Source organism: Pelobates fuscus, chromosome 2 (assembly GCF_036172605.1).
Source record: "Pelobates fuscus isolate aPelFus1 chromosome 2, aPelFus1.pri, whole genome shotgun sequence".
NCBI classification, from domain to species: Eukaryota; Metazoa; Chordata; class Amphibia; order Anura; family Pelobatidae; genus Pelobates; species Pelobates fuscus.
This window is the reverse complement of record NC_086318.1, coordinates 396,094,372-396,118,138: the sequence shown is the minus strand read 5'-3', so window position 1 is coordinate 396,118,138 and position 23,767 is coordinate 396,094,372. Positions and strand designations below refer to the sequence as shown.

At 40.3% G+C, this 23,767-nt stretch overlaps 1 protein-coding gene across 2 annotated transcripts in view; it reads right to left on the bottom strand.

Moving 5' to 3' along the window:
- Positions 1-11,700: 11,700 nt before the first annotated feature.
- Positions 11,701-23,767, bottom strand: part of INTS7 (integrator complex subunit 7) — a 61,039-nt gene continuing 48,972 nt past the window's right edge. For both annotated transcript variants that reach the window (XM_063443852.1, XM_063443853.1), the window contains 5 exons: positions 22,863-22,926; positions 22,350-22,482; positions 20,594-20,692; positions 14,683-14,868; positions 11,701-12,113 (listed from right to left, as the gene is read on the bottom strand). In XM_063443852.1, the coding sequence (XP_063299922.1) occupies positions 11,811-12,113; positions 14,683-14,868; positions 20,594-20,692; positions 22,350-22,482; positions 22,863-22,926 (785 nt within the window). In that variant the 3' untranslated portion in view covers positions 11,701-11,810. The remainder of the gene's footprint in view (positions 12,114-14,682; positions 14,869-20,593; positions 20,693-22,349; positions 22,483-22,862; positions 22,927-23,767) is intronic.

Sequence of the window (23,767 nt, the reverse complement as noted above, 5' to 3'; positions counted from 1 at the left end):
TACAAACACACATATTACGGCACACAGAGAGAGACACACAGGCACACATACAGATACACAGACACACCGAAACAAACACAGACACACAAACAGATACACATACAGATACACAGACATACAGATACACATGTATAAGTGCGTTTATGCAAAGTGAATACATATTCACGCATTTGTATAGTGTATGCAGTCTGTGTATAGTGTATGCAGTGTGTGTATAGTGTATGCAGTGTGTGTATAGTGAATGCAGCTTGTTTGTATAGTGTATGGAGTGTGTGTATAGTGGAGCAGCTTGTGTGTATAATGTATGCAGTGTGTGTATAATGTATGCAGTGTTTGTATAGTGTATGGAGTGTGTGTATAATGTATGGAGTGTGTGTATAATTTATGCAGTGTGTGTATGGTGTATGTTGTGTGGAATAAGTGCTGGGATAGTGAGCAGTGTGTATGGTTTGCCCCTCCCTGACACTTACCTGGTCCTGGTGGTCCGGTGGCACAGCATAGATGGGCAGTGAAGAGGGGCCCAGAACTCTGCATGCTCGTTTCCCATCCAGCAGCAGGGACCTCTGTTCTCGCGATCCGCAAGAGCGTTGACGCGGGTTATCCTGCTGCTGCTGGATGGGAAACAAGCATGGATACTCGAACACGGCACACCGGACCCTTTTCATAAGACACAGGGGTGGCGAAATGCCGCCCCTGTGAAAGTGCGCCCTGGGCACCCCCTAGTGAGTGGCACCCGGGACAGACCGCCCCCCCTCCCCCCCCCCCTTAGTACGCCATTGTGTGTGTATGTATTAAAATAATAATAAATCACTATTTATTTATTTTATTACATTTATGTATTTATTTATTTTTTGGCTTTTTGAAAAATCCTACCCCCCAGCCTTTGGAATATTAGATAAAATTGCAGATAATATTGTTTATAGAGTTGGTTAACACACACACACACATATATATATATATATATATATATATATATATATATATATATTATATATATATATATATATATATATATTATATATACACACCTTGATTAATGAAACTCCCCATTGTTTCTATTGGGGTATATCAAAACTAAATATGTATTTATACTCTGTTTACACTCAAAAAAAAAGAAAGTTATTTAAAAAAAAAAAAATAATAATTCTAATAAATTATTGTTACTAAGTGGCCAAGCAGTAACTCTCCCAAGGCTTAGTCTTAGACAGGATTCTAGATTCCACATCACAATATTTTAAAAATATATATATTTTTTTTCAGCCTAGTAAATTATCTTGTATATAGAGATTAATTCCCCAGGAGCTATAGGCAGGTTTTAAGTAACTTTGCACTCTAAAGCACCATAGCCACTTCACCTTACTTACCTGTCACAGAAGGCTGTGGGAGACAAGGAGCATTGGGAGGTGATGTCTCTATTTGCTGACCTCTTCCTTCCAGGTCAGCAGCATGTGGGGGGAGGAGTTTGCTCACTGGAGGCGGGGCTTGAGTCCGGGGGCGGAGCATAGAGGCACGAATTGCTGAAGATTCAGGAGGGAGGTTTAGAACTCCCTCCAGCCCCCTGGCAGCCTAAATGGGCCGCACCAGGACCTCCCTTCAGCTTCAGCCCCTCCCTGCAGCCTCAGCCCCTCCCTCCCTTATTTCCCTCGGACTGACACAGGCTATTACAGTCCGAGGGAAAATTATTTAAATTACACATCAGGGCTTCCGGCCCGGCCCCAGGTGCTGCAGCCCACCGGGAAATTCCCCGGTATCCCGGTGGGCCAGTCCGGCCCTGTACTTTACCCATGCGGTCGGTCAAATCTTTGGAAACCCATATCTGCCGAACTGTTCATCCGAATGACTTGAATTTTGGATATGTTTCCCCCCTGAATAAGGGCTATCCAGCGATGCTGGATTTAAAGGTGTACCCCCTGTTTTGGGGGTACATCCAGAACTTGTCTGGAAAAGTGTACCGGATAATTGGGTTTAATGTTATCTGAGGGGAGGGGATGTGTGGGCTGAACCATGTATGTGATTGGTTATTTTATGCCTCCCCCTGGGTGGGGCCTGTATGTGTACTCATGTAATAAAAACCAGGCTGGGTGCCCCAGCACCTCAGACCACTGCTTGACCCTCAACACGGAGCCTTGTCTCGTTCTTGGGGGGATTCACTGTATGCTGTTGGAGATTGATTGCCAAGGAGTGTAAGCTGATGTCTGCTTTTCCTATTCATCTGCTAGCAGCTATTTGTGAAGTTCCAGCTGGAGTGCTACCTTATTCATCTATATCCAGTTCGTGAGTTTTGATGTTCTGCAGGAGCTGTGCCTTTCTGGGAAAAGGGGATTATCGCCTAAACTGATTTTTTCCCCTTCTATGCTGAAATGGTCCGTTACAGAAGTTACATGATTTGGATAGATTGGAGTTAGGGGCAAAGGTGAGGCCAAAGTTTAAAGACAGCAAGACCACATGCTTGGGGAGTTTGGATAATATGTGTTCCATTGACCTGAAGGGAAGAAGACAAAGGAGGAGGGGCATTTGATGGATACCCCACTTTCCATTGTCTATAAGAAGTTTAGTTTTGGAAAGATTGCGTTTTTAAAGAAGAGATGACATCCAGTTAGAGTAAGATGAACAGCAGTTGGTGGCTCTTTCCAAGAAGTTAGGAGGAAAATCCAGGGAGGAGTGGTAGATGTGAGCAATTTGAAGAGAAAACAAAAGGAGGCCCAAGAACTGAGCCTTGGGAGACACCAACTAGTAGTGTCTGTGTGTTGGGTTGGAGGGGTATGTGTGTGTGTGTTGGGGTGGAGTGGCATGCCAGAAACATATGCACACAATGATGCTGAGAGAGATAAGAAGAGAATCAATGAAAGAACAAAATAAAGAAGGCCAAGATTGTGGAAGGTTAGAAGAATGAGCAAGTGGTTAACAGTGTGAGAGGCAACAGAGTTTGAGGAGAATATAGAGAATAAACCTTAGGATTTAGCAGAGCAAATCAATGATTGCTTTAGTAAGGGCTGTTTCAGTAAAGTCAAGAGAGCCAAGAGGACCAGATTGAAGTGGGTAGAGGAGGGAGTTGGAAAGGAGAAAGTTAGTTAGATGATCTAAAAGCTTAGAGATGAAGGGGCAAGGGATGTAGGTTAGAGGAAGAAGCAGGAACAAGAGAAGTCTTTTTTAGAGCAGAACAGACAATTGCATATTTGAGTAAAGTTGGGAGGACACCTGATAAATAAAGATTAAAACATATGGGTTATGGAAGGAGCGAGAGGAGAAAGATTGGATGAGATGAGAAGAAATAGGATCTAGGGGACAGTTTAGTGGGGTAAGAGGATAGAAGTGCAGAAACCTCCTGTTCAGTAATGGAGTAAGAAGTTTAAGATAGAAGAAGATTCAGTGTTGAAATAGAGTTGCAGGGGGAAGAAGGGTGAATTGGAGACGTTATTCCTAAATTTGTCCATTTTGTCAAAGTAACATGCAAAATATTGGGCTGCGAAATTGGCATCAGGAGGCATAGCAGGGAGTTGAAGGTGTTGAAAAAGCATTTGGAATTGGGAGAATAGATGCAGATAAGAGATGTTTAACACTTATGTTTTGCAAGGAAGAGTTCGTCACTATAAGAAAAAAGCATGCTCGTGTAGTGAAGAAAAGACTTCCTCAGCAGTGTTTCAGGGCACTAGAAAGGACAGTAGACATGTGCAATTCGTTTAGTTTCGAATGGCAATTCGGACATTCGGATACATCCGAATGTCCGAATAGCTGAATTGCCGAAGTCCCGAAATTGCAGAATTTCCATAGTGTCGAAGTTCCGAAGTACAGTATTGCCGAAGTACTAATATACCTACCCAGTGGAAGAATGAAGAATGTTACACTGTATACAAGTTTAAATAAAAAGTATACAAACATAGCCAGGATTCAGCTGTAAGCATTTGCAACACACATTCATATAAAATGTAAGTTACTTGGCCAGTCAATGGAATGACAGGAATGAATAAGTAGATAACTCCCTAATTACCACGGTATTAGGGAGCTATCTACTAAAAGGCTGAAAGACCTAAATTGGTCTTTCAGACAAATTTACTAACACTAAGTAAAAATTACTCAGTATTAGTAAATTATGCCCCTACTCGCTATACCGCGAGTAGGGGCATGTCTATTAAACAGTGAGCAGCCTGTGGCTGCTTACTGTAAAAACTAAAAAAACATTTCCCCCCCCCCCGGCCCCCACCCCTAAAGTAAAATAAGGGGGGGGGGACCTATTGTCCTCCCCCCACCCCCACCCCTGAGCGGCGGGTGGGGGCCATAAAGAAGAATAAGGGGGGGGGGGGTCCTACTGTCCTCCCCCTGAGCAGCGGGTGGGGGCCCTAAAGTAAAATAAGGGGGGGGGCGCTATTGTCATCCCCCCTGCCCCCACCCCTGAGGGGCAGGTGGGGGCCCTAAAGAAGAATAAGGGGGGGGGATCTATTGTCCTTCCCCACGGCCCCCATCCCTGAGCGGCGGGTGGGGGACCTAAATTAGAATAAGGGGGGCGGCCCTTTTGTCCTCCCACCCTGGCCCACACCCGTGAGCAGTGGGTGGGGGCCCTAAATACCAATAAGGGGGGGGACCTATTGTCCACCCCCCTGACTCCCACCCCTGAGCGGTGGGTGGGGGCCCTAAATTAGAATAAGGGGGGGACCTATTGTTCTCCACCCTGGCCCCCACCCCTGAGCGGTGGGTGGGGGCCCTAAATACCAATAATGGGGGGGGACCTATTGTCCTTGCCCCCGGTCCCCACCCCTGAGCGGTGGGTGGGGGCCCTAAGTTAGAATAAAGACAGGCCATTCTGTGCAACTGCCCCAAGAAGCAACTCTAGCCGCCATCTGAGGAGTGGCCAGTGGAGGTATCCCTAGGCTGTAAAATAAACACTGCATTTTCTCTGAAAACACAGTGTTTACTGCAAAGAGCCTGAAGGTAATGATTCTACTCACCCGAACAAATACAATAAGCTGTAGTTGTTCTCATGACTATAGTGTCCCTTTTAAGAAATTAGTGCGAGACCAAATGTTGGAAAAGTTGAGGTCAAGGTTACTGTTGGCAATGTGTGTGTAGGAAAGCTAATCTATTGACTTAGGCCAAAGGAGGCAGTTATTGAGAGACTTTTGAGACAACTGACTTGTTCGGGTTGGTTAATTGGGATGTAGATGTCACCAAGGGTGATGGATAGAATGTCAGAAGAAAATGAGGTAGCCAAGCAGAGAATTGGTCAAGGAAGAGTAGAAGAGAGCCAGGGTGCGGTAGATCACAGCAATGTAGACATAGATGGGGTTGAAAAGGCATATGGAATGAACCTCAAAAGTGAAAAAGGAGAGGGAAGGACAGGGAGGTAATGGATGGAATGTACAATGAGGTGAGAGCAAGAATCCCAATCTACCACCTTTAGCATTTAAACTAGGAAGCATGAATACAACTTTACAGGAAAACCTGATGCATATATATTTTATATAGAGACTTATAAATACAAGGAAGAGTCTTCTAGGACATATACTAGAGTCTAATACAGTGGAAGAGTTCAACATTAATAGATATATGACACCTCTGGAGCAGATAACAAAATTGGCTTTATTCTTATATGGACAGATTAAAGTCTGTTTTTATTTCATGTTTACCAATTTAATCAATGCGAGCCATTTGTAGTATTTGATTCTTCTGTTTTATCTTATATTCTGAGTCCCTTTTACCTTGTAGTTGTAATACTCGCTGAATTACATTAATTTACCATTACTCCGAACACAGGCATGCATGATTTATTCATGAATTCTACAATGTCAGATCCATTTCCTAAAATTTTAAATGAGGACGGTGGCATTCAGCATTATCTAGCAGGAGAATGATGGAAAGGTGATGTTTAAATAAAGTAGGGGCCATCCAAACTCCCTCTGATCGAGATATCGGCCTGCTTATGAATGTTTCATATTATAAGTGATCCAAATAAAATATTTAGGGACTAGACTGAAAAAGTAAAAGCTTTTTATAAGTTATCGATCATCCTCTTACAATCTCTGGCAGGAGACTTAAAAAAGCAGAGGCACCTGACCCAAAGAAATTCTTGGGTGCCTACACAGGGGACATAATATTTATTATTACGGGAATTTCAGTCTTTTTTTTTCTCTTAAACACGTTTTTATAGAACCAAACAAAAGGTACATCTGTAACGTGAATTGCACATGGATGGATGACTTGCAGTATGGAAAAAGTACATGAAGGATCAAACATGTCAATGACCCAATAAAACCAGGAATAACGTGCAATTAACATGAAATATGCTAAACATGCATATTCATTTTCAAGTGTTAAAGGACAAATCAGTAAAGACTTTATCAACCAGCGCTGGATGTCATTTGTCTGAAAGTAATATTCAATAGTAAATAACTAAAGAGCATTAACAACTTAACAGGGATGTTGAGGAGGGTATTTTCAATATAGTTCCGGTCTTCGAAACAATGTTGTTACAAAATAAAGTGAATTTAAAGGCTCACTGGTCTAGTGGTTTACTGCCTTTTTTGACACAAACATAACTTATGGACAAAGGCTATTTTGAGATGCAACACATTTGTGACCAGGTTCTTTTTGGCACTTTGGGTTCATCCTACCCCAAAACCCCCCTTCCTGTTTAAATGCACCCAAACATATTCTCTCTATTTAAAAACAAAAAAACAAAACAAAACATTTTTTAAGGAGAAATAGGGCTTGAAAATGAAAAACATTTTTAGGAAAAAATTAAATTTTTTTGTTTCAGGTTTACATTTAATAATTTTTACACAAAAAAAAAAACAATTAAGGAAAACCAACTATAAAAATTGGTTCTGATTGTTAAAATGTCCATTATGTCTACAATTTCAATAAATTGTTAGACATTATAAAACATATTGTAAGGAGTTTATTACAGTTTTACAGGTGGGTCCTCACTTTACAACGGCTCGCACTTACAACCAGCTTTCTAACGTGGGAAATTTCACAGCATATAGAAAAACGCACCAGAGCAGGGATTCCATCTAATCTATGTTTCGGGGAACGGTCCCCCAAACATAGTTTTGAGGGATGCCCTACTCTGCTGCGCTTGTCTATGTTTGGGGAAATGTCCCTGATCATAGACCTGCACTGGTGCACATGCGCCTCACTTAGCAACCAATTAGTTTCAGGAACGGGTCATAAGAACAGAACCCGGTCGGTAAGTGAGGAGCATTTGTAGAAGAAGAGTGAAAGAATCAGAAAAATGGGAAGAGCGATAAAAAGAGAAGTTGGGGAAGGAGAAAGAAAGGAAGAAGAGGAGGGGGAAAAAAGGAGGGGGGAGGGGGGATAACGAGAGGGGCAAGGGAGAGAGGAGTAGACAGAGGAGCTGGTTACACACACCCATAGTGCCCCGGCCCATTGCAACCCATATCTCTAATCATTTCCCAGCCAGGAATGGCGCAAATGCTGCGGAGTAGAAGACCAACCAGTAGAACCAACTTTGTATCTTTCTCTCTCACTAATAGGAACAGTCTTGAGATACTCAAATCTTCCCCTCATATCATGCTTATGTCCATAAAATCAGTAAGTTAATGTATTAAACTAGCATTATATTGTATGAATCCTGCCTTGCCTAATCTATATTTATCTGCTTAGCGTGTTGTGCATTTGAAATAGTGCTTGTGAGCTTCCCGGCTAAAATCGTTGCATTATTCTGGGATCATCATTGATAAAGGATTCATTTGTTCAGTCCAGTACTTGTCAAAACATTCCCAAAGGACCATTAATATTGAAGGATTAAGTTATTAACCAACTATGATAATAAAGAGGAATTCACAAGGTCTATACCATTAGTGGTCTTTGATGACACTATGTAGAACTTAAAGGGACACTCCAGTCCCCTAACGCACTTTAGCTACATGTAGAGAATGTATCCTCTTTATTTCCATCTTAAAACAAGTGCAGATTTCTATAGAAACTGGCAATTTTATAAATTAGCCTTTTTACATCTCCCTGGCATTCAAACAGACAACCGGTGAAGTTACTTTCTGGTATGGTTAGCTCAGTGGAGCTAAACACATGAAGATAACTGAAGAGCATCTGCCTTGCAAAGAATTCTCATTGAGCTGCATTGGGCAGTTTGTGATTGGACAGCCATAGTGTCAGTGTTTCTTAGCAACCCTTCCTTTCCCTGTGTCTGAGCTTTCAGCTGATTTTAACAATCAGCTCCTTCATTAATGTTGGCACGGTTACTCACCTTATTGTAGTAACCAGTCCTTCAGCTAATCAGTGCAGCATACAAACATGTATTCCTGACCTTATAGGGTTAAAACCACCATCTAGCCACCCTTATGCCTCCTTAAATATAGTAAAATCTTACTTGTATTCAAGCCTGAAGCTGCTGGCTTTGTCCCGGTTCCTGTTCACTGCCTGCTGAAATCATCAGAAGTGGTGGCCTGATCCACTCACAATGCTTCCCCATAGGATTGGCTGAGACTGACAAGAAGGCAGATCAGGGGCAGAGCCAGCACAATTCAAACACAGCCCTGGCCAATCAGCATCTCCTCAGTGTCTGCATGCAGAGGGAGGAGACACGGAATGTTTGGATGCATTTTAGGCAGCCATGACCCAGGAACGATCTCTAACAGCCATCTAAGGAGTGGCCAGTGAAGTTATCACTAGGCTGTAATGTAAACACTGCATTTTCTCTGAAAAGACAGTGTTTACAGCAAAAAGCCTGAAGGTAATGATTCTACTCACCAGAACAAATTCAATAAGCTGTAGTTGTTCTGGTGACTTGTGTCCCTTTAAGCAGCAAGTTCCAGTACCTCCTTGCCCTTACGTGGTTTCCTGTTTCTCAGAAGAATCCCTGTTTCCTGTGTGTTCCTGACTCCGCTGCTCTCCGTGCTCCTGATCCTGGCTCGTCTGACTACCTGTTTTGGTGCCTACCCCCTGCTTGCCTCCTGGACTTTGCTTTTGGTTTATGTTTATTGATTATTTGCTATTTAATAAAGGGGTTTTGCATCTACGTTCTGTCTGTCTGGTTCCTGTTCCCCAACACATAGAAGGTCTGGGCTGGAATAGAAGATCTGCAGCATTGCAAGCTGTTTTAAAATACAATCCCAATCTAAAAATGCGTAATTAAATACATGCATATTTTCATTGGTGTACATCTACTAAAAAGTGATTATGTTTATTTGAGCAGTGGAGTGTATCTTTAAGGGTGTTTAACCCCTTAAAGATACAGTTACTGAGGCCATTTACAAATATTAGTTTTGGCACACGTTTTTCGCACTATAGCTTGCCGCTTACCAATTAAATGCACTCATACACACTATTTATCACGTTTTGAAGGACAGAGAGAGCTTTCGTTCATTTATGTATGTATGTATGCATAGTACAACATTACATATAAATAAAATATTTTAAGGATTCTATAGTGTAGGAATACAAACCTGTATTCCTTACACTATTGTTTCCCCTGGCCCCTCCCTCCCTCGTGGCCCACCCCCCTGGCTCAGAAAGGATTTATAAACCCTTGCTGTACTCACCCGATTCCAGCACCGATCTTCCTCGGCACTCTGCCCCTTTCGATGTGGGGCTAATGCGCATGCGTGGCGAGCGCATTAGGCCCACCCCATAGAAAAGGGTTTAAATTATTTTTGTTAGTTATGTGATTGCCAGCCACTAGAGAGTCTTAATCCTGCTATGTAATTATTGCAGTTTGGACATTGCATCCAGTCCACTTCAATGAGCTGAAGTCTGGGTGCCCTTAGGGTCCCTTTAACAAATAAGGGGAAACAAAAATACACTTATTTTATTTATTTATTTTCATTGTTTTGCTTATAAATTCTAGATAATTTGTGCAAACTAAAATAGATTTACTTTACAAGTCTTGATTGCTAAAATGCCATTTTTGTTAGTTATTGGACAAATATTGCAACAAGTGAATTATGGTTTAAAAAATAAACATTTGCAAAATTTAATCTGCTGACTACTGCTTTAATAGCAGTGAATTAATCCAAAACCGCTACACAAGAGTATATATTTATAGAAATTAGACCCCCTCAGGGTAATTAAGATCATGTTGACACTTTTTATTTAACCAACCTCTGCCATGTCTGTTGATTATATTTAATTAGTCATTTTTTTTCCACTAGAATTGTACGAACAAATCAAATTCCTTTTAGTTTATGTCCAAAACAAATGAATCTGTCCAAGATTCACCTGTGTGAAGACGTTTTAATTTGTTCAGGTGAAGATTAAAATTCTATTTGTTTATACTGCCAGAAACACCTTTGTGCACAAATCTAATTTTCGTGGGTAAATACCTTGTGTCCTGCTACTGTACAGAGCCAAGACTTGTATTCTGCTACTGCTCCTGAGTACAGCAATACTAAATTATAAAAACTAAATTCCATCAATTGATTTATTTGGGCCATTGTCACTTTTGATACCAAATATTAGCCCTCAACTGGACTTTACCCCAACCATAGTATAGGTTGTAATGTAAAAGCAGACAACTTGGGCAATTTTATATGAGGCATTTTAGAGTCTTTTCACTTAGTCATTTCATCGCAGGTTTCAAATCCCTGATCTGTATGTGTCACTAACGTGAATTAAAACATTAAATGCCATTTCTAACACCATCTAACCATAACAATGAACTCTTTATAAGGTTGATCCCGCTGCACAATCACAGTGATCACATGGCCTTAAAGGGACACTGTAAGCACCCAGACTACTTCAGCTCATTTAAGTGGTCTGGAAACCAACTCCCATCAAACCCATCAGTTTTTAAAAATAATTACCGGCAAGGGTTAGCAGATGACTTTTTGTAAAAAAAAAAAAAAATTCTTTATTTTTGCAGTGCATAGGTTAGTTAACAGGCTTACAGTGACATTTTAAATGAAAAAAGGCCATGAGGTCAGAAAATAGAGATACAGCACTTTAAAAAAATATAATAGGAAAAATAATGATGAAGAATATATAACGTGCATAGGGGTAATAATGAAAGAGGTTATGTTAAAGCAATTGCATTTCCTAGGCACTGATATTGACTGCCACAAATAATGACAAGCATATTTAAAGTAAATAACTAGATTATGAGAATCAAGCTAAAATCGTGAGATAATAACAAATATGACCACCACCAGGTGTCAGCCACAGAATTGTGTGTCAAAGAAGAGATAACTATAGACAGAACTGCCCTAATATAATACAGCAGAGTGAGCCTAAACTGAGGCATGGAAGGTGTTACCGAGTAGACAGGTTAATTAGCCTATGTCTGACAGTTGATGTGTGCTGCCCACGCTATGCATGAGGACTTCCAGCGTCGCCAGAATCCCCATAGGAAATCACTGAATAATGCTTTACAATGGGGAGATCTTACTGCGAGTGTGGCCATTGCCGTGCATGCGCATTAGGTCTCCCCTCCCGGCAGGAGTGTGGGCGGAGCTGAGCCAGCGCGCCGAGGGACAGTTGGGCTGGACCCAGGTAAGTGACTGAAGGGGTTAATAATCCCTTCAGCGCCGCAGGAGGAGGCCTTGACAAAGGAGAAAGGTATAGTGCTGTGAGTGGTTCCATGGGTGATCAGACAGCCCATCGACATAGCCCAGTTCCAAAGGATTCTGGGATGCACCGCTGCTGCCGAACATCAGCTATCAATCATAGCATAGGACAGCTGTGATTGGCTGTATTTTTACATAGAAATAAATAAACAAACAACACAGACACTGAACTTATATCAAAAATTTAATTTCACAGTCATCCAATTATAATTTTTTAAAAAGAGCTATATTTATATTTAACAGGATTTAACTTTGAGGTGACAGCACTTTAAGGTATTAAAACCGAGAGTATGCGTTTCTTTGCTGTTGCACTGGTTGTTGTGGCTGTGGCTGCTGCTGTTGCTGTTGCTGCTGCTGTAAGCGAATCTGCTGTGAATAAGGATCTTCCAATGATTTAACTATAATCATACTCTTCGGGCCAGTCTTCCAGAGGATCCCATTACAGTCAATCACAGATGACTCCACGGTGATCTGGTGTGTTCCCAACACAGAGAAGTTCAGTAGGAACTGGGTGCTGAAGTAATCATTGTGAGGCTCCACTCTCTGCTCCATTTCACTCCGTACACCCTCTGTAGGAATCTAGATAAAAAAGTTTTAAGTAATTAAGTAATTATCTGCACAGAATTAGAAAAAAATAAAATAATTGTATATGTAAAACATACAATGTTGCATTCACACCATAATATTGTGAATTTTAAAACATCACAATCAACAATATATTTATTTCACACTTCTACCACCCAAATGATAAAACCCTACTCAAGCTGCTACAATAAATATAAAAAAAATAGTGCACATATATTGAACAAAACAAAACAAAACAAAAAAAAAACACCACCTTATCTGAAACATTTAATCATTAGCAGAAAGTTCATCCGTATTCAGCTTATTTTCTGGCTTGTTACAAACACAACTAGATGCAAATGATGTATGCAAACCCCCATAATGACATACTTAGATGGTTACTAAAAGTCTAGAAATTCTCACATTAGGATTTAGTATTCAGGGTCAGCATCAGATCTCTAAATTTGAACTATGTGAGCAGACCAGGACTAAATATAGTGTTACAAAACCAGTAAGCACTTTGGCTAAATATGTACCACTCGCAAGTTATGACATTCAATGGTGTTCCAGCTGATCTGTGTTATCACAAAGGGACCAAACATGAAGTATGAATTTGCTATCAGCAAATAATGTTTAAAGTCCCTACATATTTTATTATAGTACATCACAGTTACCAATGACTTTATAAAAAGCACACTTGAAGTGGACTTATCATTCACAAATTTAAAGGCAGATTTACTTTTTCAGTCATATTCAAAAATAAAGGTTTATGGTCAAAGTATAATGCTTTGTGCAGCCCACACAGACTAGCACAATGCATTTATGAAAGTATGTCCTCTGTAAAGTGTTACAATGTAATAATCGTACGGCACTGGTTATCCGTTTCTGTAATCGGAATTTCATTTCTTTTACACCATTTAAAAACGGCCTGCACCTTGCTCGGATTATTTTAATAAATCTATTCAGCATTTTGTAAACCAGAGAAAAGATTTCTAACTCTTGTATTTAACATGGATTAGATTGACATAATCTATATTCCAAGAGAATATGTTGCTATATTTCCTAAATGAGAGCCTGATCCTTCAAACATTCTTTGGATGTAATTGAAATAGTTAGCATTTTTTTTAATAACCCATGATGCATAGCAGGATGCTGGGAGCTACTGAACAAATCACACATTCTGATTGGCTTTTGCAGCCTTGTTTTCCTTATCACTCACGTTTCCTAAGGGTTTGAATATTGTAATTAATTTCCAAGGTGACAGTGTCTGAAATGAAAAACTGTAAGGCCTTTAGGTGGTAATTACAGTCTGGTTAGAAAAAAAACACCAATTTGGTGAAAGACCGTTTTAGTTAGCATTGCAATACTACAGAGTTACAAAGATTCTAAGAACCATCTGAAAAACTTTTTGTGTGTTTTTTTACTGTGGAAGACACATAAGACACAAACTACCGTATATACTCGAGTATAAGCCGAGTTTTTCAGCACATTTTTTGTGCTGAAAAACCCCAACTCGGCTTATACTCGAGTCATAGTCTGTATTATGGCAATTTACATTGCCATAATACAGAATGGGGGGAGAGGGGAGCTGGCAGAGCTGTACTTACCTTTCCTGCAGCTCTTGTCAGCTCTCTCCTCCTCCGCGCCGTCCGTTCAGCACCTCGGTCAGCTCCCAGTGTAAGTCTCGCGAGAGCCGCGGCTCTCGCGAGACTTACACTGGGAGCTGACAGAGGGAGCTGCACAGACCGCGCGGAGGAGGAGAGAGCTGACAAGAGCTGCAGGAAAGGTAAGTACAGCTCTGCCAGCTCCCCTCTCCCCCCCACTGAACTACCAATGACACTGGACCACCAGGGAAGGAGCCCCCCTCCCTGCCATGTATCAAGCAGGGAGGGGGGACGAAAAAAAATATAATTAAAAAAATAAATAAATAAAATAATAATTAAATAATAATACAAAAAAAAATAATAATATAACAAAAATAAAAAAAAATAATAATTAATAATATATTAAATGCCCACCCCCACCAACACATACACAAACACACACTGCATCACACACACTCACACTTCATTCATATACACACACTGCACTCACACACACTGCACTAACACACACTGCATTCATACACACTCACAGACACTGCACTCACAGACACTGCATTCATTATATGCACACACTGGAAATAAATATTCAATTAATATATACGCACACACACTGCACTCATACACGCACTGCACTCATACGCACACACTGCATTCATTATATACACACACTGTAAATAAATATTCAATTAATATAATTTTTTTTAGGATCTATTTTTATTTAGAAATTTTCCAGTAGCTGCTGCATTTCCCACCCTAGTCTTATACTCGAGTCAATAAGTTTTCCCAGTTTTTTGGGGTAAAATTAGGGGCCTCGGCTTATATTCGGGTCGGCTTATACTCTAGTATATACGGTAATTGGTATTCAATTAGGCAAATGTTGCATGCCACAAACAAAATATAAAACTACCCCATTGTACAGCGCTATGGAATTTGCTGGCGCTATATAAATAATAAAATAATAATAATGTGACTGCACTTACCTTAAAATCCTGGCCAGGTTTACTCTGCAGGGAAGATGAAACATTGAGGCAGACGGACTGGATCTTCCGGAACATACCCGGTTTGGTGCCATGTTGCACCACACCTTCTACTTTTAAGGCCAATTGTTGATTGCTCTGTACAGGGATTGGCTCTGCAGGATTGCGTGGAGATGGGGACAGGGCAAGCTGAAAAGGAGAAACATTAATTACCATTAGCTGGCAGGGAACAAATTAAAAATCAGGTAAGAAAAAAAAAAAAAAAAAACACAAAAAGCTGAGGTGGTGTGTCAGGAAAATAATGCCATCTGCGTATTTACAAAACATGGCATTATATTCCGTAATACACAAACACACACAATCCTTACAATCATGTTGAAAGAGGAAATTCTACATGAAATACAGAATAAACAAAAACAATGTGTTTTTGATACACCCACAAGTAGTCCGAATACACATAAAGCTATTATACATATTACATATCCCTGCTATGCAAACTAGCAGGGACTACATAGTGGTGCTTTTTATGCTTCTAGTTTGAAATGAGTATTAGTATGAGTGGTTTGATTCACTAAACAACAAATTGGTAACGAAGCTGAATTTAGGAACGATTTCCATCTCATTACAACTGAGCAATTAATGTGTCATCTTGCCAAACTCATCGTTTCATGGGTAAATCCAATACCAGAAGATAAAAAAAAAGGGGGATCAACAATAAGCATTCCTGAAAGTCCCATTCTGCCTACAGCACACAAAAACTGTGGGAAGCTGTAACAATCTTGGTATTTTCCTTAACTTTCACTGCACATCCGTGTGAGCAAACTGAAGGCTGGCACAACATTTACAGAAGGTATCCTCTAGGGATGTTTCATAAATAGACAGCATAATGTAAATTAGATTTCCAGTTCAAATGTATTCGGAATTATTCGGCGGACACAAAAAGTTGAAATCCAGGAAAAATGGCCTGGTTACTTCGGACGTTACAATGTCAAGTAATTGTGATAATGTTTCTCAGTAACAGAGATATCCACGTGATTCCCGAGTGTAGACTTTTCATAAAGGGTGGAACATTCAACAAATGTGACTGGCATTATGCCATTTTCAGGAGAAATATGAAAAACAAACTCTGGGTTTCGTGTCGCCATTTTACCCGAAGCATGAAAATTGTTACAAATTGATTTGCTGGTTAAAATGCAGGCTGGAATGTTCACGTGTGATTTTCAATTGTTTTTAAACATTCCTTTCTTATTAATCCAGTCAAAATCAATGAAAGAGTTCATACAAGAATGATGTATATTCCGGATTCAATCCAGGCTCATAGTGTAAGGTTTGTGTTATTATTAGACATGTAGTCTAATCGTAAATGGAGTCAGGGTCTCTTCTTTTGATCTGAAGAATGTTTCAGCAGAGTTGGAAATGTCCGTCGTACTAATGAAGTAGAGAGGAAACGCCAGGGAGTAGGAATAAGTGAAGATTGATGGCAATGTCACAGCTATACACAAGCTCTGTAAATTACATTTATAAGGAAAACAAGCAGGATATATTGGCAAAAGCTTGTTTGAGGGGTTTAGAAATGGGATAACAACATGGGGACTGTTCAACTTTCAGAGAAACAAGTAAATGATCCCAGGTGTGGCACAGGTTCTTCAACTATCATTTATGATAGAAAAGTGGATAAGGCAGCCACGTGTGATATCTCAGAGTCACATGCTTGATTCAACGGCGTCATCCTTTTGATGAGGAGTACCATTCAGGTGGGTAATTATAACATCTAAACTTGAAAAATGGTGAAAGCTAAAGGAACCTTAACAGGTTGAAAATATTGATATAAATATTTGCCATAAGTATGAACATATATGGAAAAGACTAACTGAAAAAGCAGACAAAAATGAAACATGAAATGGCCAAACAAATATTTTCAATCTAATGAAAGCAATGAGGCACAACCTAGTCCGTTTAGGGAAGACACACCGAAATATCAATCACCTGAAGTCCTTCTACAAAAAGGAACAGGACAGTACATTTTCAAGTTTCACTCATAAGAATAATAAGACAATTAGAGATGGCATAAACATTTTAAAGAGAATTCTCATGATAAATACTAGGCTTTTCCCAATGCCTTCAATCAGTTCTAGAACATGGAGGGAGCACATCAGTCCACATAGTGGGGATAGTTATTAGTGGATTGACTAAGTGGTAACCCCATGAAGGACAAACACATCATTTCTTTTAAAACCACCATCTAAATTAACCCCTTAAGGACACGACATGTGTGACATGTCATGATTCCCTTTTATTCCAGAAGTTTGGTCCTTAAGGGGTTAAAGGGTTACTATAGTAATAGCAATACAAAGCTGTATTCCTTGCACTATATTCCCTCTTCCTCTCCCCCCATCCACACCCAGAGTACTGGTTAAATTAGGGATCGAACGATTAACGGTTTTGCCGATATTCAGATTTTTTTTGTAAATATCGGTATTGGCCGATAATACCGATAATGAATGGGTGGGCTGGCACGTCCATAAGGCGGCACAAGCGGCCACCTTAGGACGCTAGAATAGCACAGCGCCCCCTCCTGCCAGGCACTCTGTGCAGCGTGGCAGAGCGCACCGCGGTACAGGAACTTCTGTAGGGGAGTTCCTACCGCACATATTTACAAACACACTGAATCCACTACCCACACAAACACTGAATCCACTACCCACACAAACACACACACTGCATCTACTACCCACACTGCATCCACTATACAAACAAACACACTGCATCTACTACCCACATTGCATCCATTACACAAACAAATCCCCCCCCTCCCCCCTCCCAAATATGATCTGCCATATAAGCCAACACCAGTGCTGCACACAGTGTCTTTTCTGAAAAGGCAGTGTGTTTATAGCCTGCAGGGATAGGCTATAGACACCGGAACCACTACATCAAGCTGTAGATGGTTCTGGTGACTTTATTGGCCCTTTAATGTGAGGTAAATTAGAGATCAGTGCCACTAATAATATACTGGATTGCCCACTTACCACCAGATGAGGACAAGAGGATGATGATGGGCGCATGCTGCAGTCTGGCTCTACTGGTCTGGTGTTAAAACAGGCTCTCTGGAGGCAGTGCTCACAAAAACAATGAACAGGAAGCAGCTCCATTTTTTGGTGCCCCTTACACAGATAACGGTCTGGGCCCCCAGGGCCTGACTGTGAGTATGCCTACAAGGCCTGCCCATAAGTCCACCTACATGGCCCACACATGAGTTCGCTCACAGGGAGTGGAGTGTATGTGTGTACGGGATATGTTATGTGTTATTGTAGAGGATGTAATGTGTGTGTGTGTTCTTATGGAATGTAATGTATAGGGATACCAGTTTGTGCAAGGGATGTAGTAGGTGTGTATAGGGAATGCAGTGTGTGTTTGTGTGTAAAGAATGCATTGTGTATTTCTGGGTGTGTGTGTGTGTAAGGGATGCATTGTGTGAATCTGTGTTTGTATGTGTAAGGGATGCAAGGTGTGTTTCTGTGTGTGTGTATGTAATGTAATGCAGTGTGTGTGTGTGTAACGAATCCAGTGTGAGCTTCTGTGTATGTGTGTAAGGGATGCATTGTGTGTTTCTGTGTGTATAAGGGAAGAATGGTGTGTTTCTGTGTGAGTGTAGGATGCATTGTATGGTTCAGTGTGTGTGTGTGAGAGTAGGGATGCATTCTGTGCACGTATGTTTCTGCGTGTGTGTAATGATGCATTGTGTATATGTGTAGTGTGAAAGAGAGGGTTTATGGGGTAGGGTAGGGGCTGAGAGGGGTGCAGTTCTTTATTTTTACAATATTTACTTTGTTAATATAATTTTTTTTGTATATACTTTCTAAGTTTTGTGTATCTCTTATCCCCCCCCCCCTCTTTGTATGACTCCTACATCCTCCCAACCCCTTTATGGGTCTTACTCGCCCAAGTCCCTTTTTGTGTGTCTTTTCCCCCAGGCCCCTCTGTGTGTCTCCCTCACAAGTGACTATGTGTCTCCGTCTCCCCTACCAGCCCTTCTGAGCTTCTCTTTCACCCCTTCCTCAGCCTGTGTGTCTTTTAGTCCCCCGTCCCTTAATGATCTCTACCACTTCCACCATCCCTTAGTGGTCTGAACTCCACTTCTCCCCTGTCCCTTAGTGCTCTCCCATTCCCTGCTGTCCTTTAGTACTCTCCCATCTCTTGGCGATCTCCCCCCCCCCCCCCAATGTCCTTTAGTGGTTTCTCCTCTCCCCCCCTAGTGTCCCTTAGTGGACTGTCCTCCCACCCAGTGTCCCTTAGTGGTCCCTCCTCCTCCCATCCTCACCACTTAAAAAAAATACGGTAAGTGTACAGAACATCGGTAAGCTATCGGCCTGTAAGTTCATAGATTATCGGTATTGGCTCTAAAACAATCAATATCGGTCGATCCCTAGTTAAAATACCCTTACTCCACCTCCTTTGAAGTCAATCAACAGGGGACGCTAATGTGCATGCGCCATGAATGCTGTGAGCACATTCGAGTTTTGCTTGACATTCTCATACAGAGTGTTTCAGTGTGTGATTGACAGCCACTACAGATAGTCTTAACACTGCAATCTAATGATTGCAGTTTCTCAGAAACTGTAATAATTACAATTGCAGGGTTAAGGCGACTGGGACACTGCACCCAGATCACTTCAATAAACTGAAGCATTCTGTGTGCCTATAGTGTCCCTTTAACTGTAGTTAAATATATATATTTTTAAATATTAAATATGAGGACAAGTATGATTTTTCTCTATGACGACACTAGTGCTGGTATTAGCTATGGTACACTGTACCATTATAAGTTTTCAACAAGGTAAGTAAAACTGATAATCGCACTTTGACCTCATTACAACTCTCTGTTCATATCAGTCACCATTCTAACTTATTCATATTCGTTCCTTCGAGAACCAGTCAGACTGTAAAAATACAGATTTTCACACAAAGTAAAATACATTTATTTCCTAGTATTTTTAGATTATTTTGTATAAGGATTGCACCAGGCTGGAGACTGAGATGACAGAACAGTATTAAACAGACAGAAGAATCTCAGGGGGATCTAAGTGCACAGTGAGAGAAAAATATAATCTGCAGAATATGGACACGATGGTAATGAAGACTATTAAAAGCAGACTCCGCATAAATAAAAAGGAGTCTGAAGACCGTAACCCAGAATGTACTAGATAGAATGTTGTCAGCTGCGAGGCCCTTTAATACTATTTTGGAACTATTCGTACATTATTCTGTGTATCAAAACTCATATCCATAAATTAGCAGCCAGGAGGTAAGAAAGATCCGGTCAACAAAGGTCTGCAACAGAAAATACTGATGAATAAATCCCACTACAGCTTTTGCAATAAAAGAGCCTTGTAAGGATGATATAAGATTGCTCACATATGGTTCCCCATGAAAATAAAAGTATTTATCACTTTTTTTTTTGTATTGTGTCGCAGACGGAGAGGTCTGTCCGATAATGCAGTTGCTCATTGTAGCAAGCTTGACAGCAAAAGGTTAATGTAACAAGAGGTGTGATATTTCACCCACAACATCTGGCAATTAAATCCATGTCTTCACACTCTAGGTTGAAGGAAGGAGTCCGTCTGCATTTAATGAGTTACCGGTATGTATACGGCAAGGGAAATTCTCATTGAAAAGTGATACAATAAGGGCTCTTCCACTTTCCTCAGTGAAAGAAGCAAGAACAGATTCCAATTTAGAGAACAATTTTCAATCTCAAGTGATAAGAGAATAGGTTAAAGAACCCTTAACACAATAGTCAGCCTCGCTTTCTCCCATTTACATATATATAGAAAATCTCATTCTTGGCCAGGAACAGCATTCAGACACTTGCTTTGTTATGTGAGCATGTGGAAAGCCATTTCAGTCTGCTTACCTTGATACTGGTGGACTGCAGTTTCTGGAAAAAGTACCTCTGAAATGAAAGGGGGACTTTTAACAGGCTGATGGCTGCGTTGCAGAGGCAAGAGGTGTGCTGGAAAACAAACATTCAATTATTAATTAATTTGGGGAAAACAAGCAAACTGCCTAAATAACTGCAGCCTGCTCGTCAATCTCTCTTTTTTTTTTAATCATGAATCGCTCTTTGGCTGTTTACGTGGAGAGAAAGCTGATACACGGATAAGGGTGTTGCCATAGCAACACAGCAATTTGCACAAAGGCAACTGAAGGTGATATAATAGTGCCTTATACATGTGCACATTGCTGAGGCTGCCTTGCCAACAAGTGCATGGATAAAGCAACATTGTATCAACTTGAGTTGCCTGAGAACCTTCACAAATACATCTGCAGACTATATCAACACAACTTTATATCCTTAAAGGATCACTATAGGGTCAGGAACACAAACATGTATTCCTGACCCTATAGTGCTAAACCCACCATTTAGGTGGCTTGCCCCCCTATAAAAGTTTGGAGATTATAGTGTCCTTTAACATGGATCTCTAATGACCAGTATTATGTTAAAAGGAGCATACTGTCGCATGCAGATTTACCAGCCACCACCGAGTAAACATGTTTTACTTGTATGTTGCCAATTACATAAAATATCGGCCCATTCTCTTCCAGAGGAAAAAAAAATTATAATGTTGGATTAAATACCTACACCCACCTATAACCATAATTGCCACTTGAAGGAGCTGTAATCCCAGTACACAAACACACAGACTGCAAACTGAAAGTGTTCTAGTATTAGTGGGACTACTTTCGAATGATCAGATATTGGAGTATTACTATGCACAAACACGGTCATTTCTGCCCAGTGTGACACCCGGTAGTTTCCGAGTCTGTGTCATGCCAAAGAGATAAACACTGTAAAATCTTGTTAATAACGTAATAATTAAAACTGGTAAACATTCCCTTGACAGTATCCCAAGGGCTCTACCTGGGTACATCTGTTCGTGGGCCTTTGGGTAAATCAGAGCTGCTGACTTGCGGTTAACAGACACAATATTATTAATAATACTTCTCCCCAAAGACTCATTTAATTTGAGCTTAATGTTAATTTCATTTAGTCATTCACCAGTATAGATATGCCATGCAGAGCTTATTGCACAGACTTTAGCTGTAAAATTACACATCAACTACTACTTCTGCATTGTGAAAACACTTACATGAGTCATGGGACTCTTTTGTAAATAATACGAACATTCAATTAAAAATATCGCAAAGCCGTTCTACAAATTACTTTGTAATTATATATAGCTCTTTCATCCTGCTCAGGTTTCAAGCCTCTTGATCATCAATTCCAATGTAATAAAAATAGGAGTCAAAAAGTGTATATGAAAAAACATCTTGACAGCTGTGTTATAAAAAGGCTATTATATGCAGAGACTCCCTCCTCCCATCTCTTATATCATCTCTTTCCCCAGGTCTTATCTCCTATTTATATGGGTATCTTCATTACCTCTAGAGGGCCATCTACAGGATCAGGTCTATACAGACTGTATTTTTATCTCAAATGTATTCACACCTCAAACTGGCTTATATTAAAACTGCAAATATAAAGCACAGCGATGCCTGTCAAACTGATTTCACACCTCTTGGCTATACATTGTAAGGCATACACTTTGGTTGAGTATCAAGTGACCTTTGGTGTAATGACACTAAACCACTCCCAGCAGGGACCTTACCAGGTAAGAGATAGGGGGGTATTTTCTACTGAGAAGTTCCACTTCCTCCAGTACATGATTAAAGACAGACATCATCTTTCTCTCGTACTCGCTGTCAGCCTGACCAGATCCACTGAAGCTGCATTCCTGGAAACTGCATATACATTAGAAAAAAGTAGAAAGAAAGAAAAAATTTGGTGAAGAGCGGGGCAACGTTGTACCTCTGATAATAGGTCAAAATGTTTTGGGATGCATATTGTATAGCATCATATTGAATATTCAATCCTTACAGCCAGGAGTTAAACAAGCTTCATAACAGCATGTCTGAAATGTTAGACACCATAAGCACAATAAAAATGGTTTTAACTATAATGAAGCTGGCCGGAAAAAAATATTTCTAGCACTGCAACAGAAAATGTACGACAAGTCACATTACTCTGCTCACTGAGATTTGGTCATACATCATTTTGCTCCCCCCAGACCACAAGGTGTTAAAATTAATATTTATGGAGGACATAACAATGCAGTCCTTACCTGCAAGATTCGGGATCCAAAATAAGGGCCTCAATGGTATAGGATATCAAAAGGCAGCTTTGTTGTTGCCTGTTACAATAGAGGAGTTAAGGCATATAGCACATTTTTGACATCAAATAAAAAGACTGATCTATTTTTTAGCCTCCTTTGTTTCGGTTCTATAAACAGCATAAAACAACAATAGAACAGCCTCAGACCATGCGTCTCTACACTGTTAGTATTGACGACTAACACAAATTTTGTGTTTACAAATTTACATATATCAGTGAATTCCACTTGAGAAGAAATCCGTTTTTAGCTGATCTCCCTAGAAATGAGGTGTAAAAAAAGACAACATGGCAAGAATAAAAAAATTTAGAAAAATAACATAAGTCATAACATAGGTTTGTTCTATTTTCCCAGTGCTTACCTAGATTTATTTATTTATTCTGAATTCTGAAGATAACTTAAATCACTATTACCTAATGCATTGACTGTGGTAAAGTCCAGTTGGCATCTGTCAAACCAACTGCCCAGTTGGAGACATAACGAATAAATCTATTTCTATTTATGATCTACTCACGACATTACTATAGCACAAGCTTGCATTGTGAAAGGCTGTGAGTATTGGGATATTGGTAGGATTGAGAAACATCATGCGTCAACAGCCGAATTATCATTAACACTTTCAGTACTGCTCCTTGTGCCAGTTTGACGGAGCAAACAGGGTCGATGGTGAGTTGGTGCGACTAAAAGCTTTCTTTACATTATTATGATGTCTCTAAAAGGTCTGGGCTTGTTTACGTGTCTCTCAAAGGTCTGGGCTTGTTATGGAATCCCGTTTTTGTAAACATGCTTGAAAAAAAGATTTAACTAAAACCAGAGGGACTTCACATATAACCTGCTTGTAGCATAAGTGCTTTCAG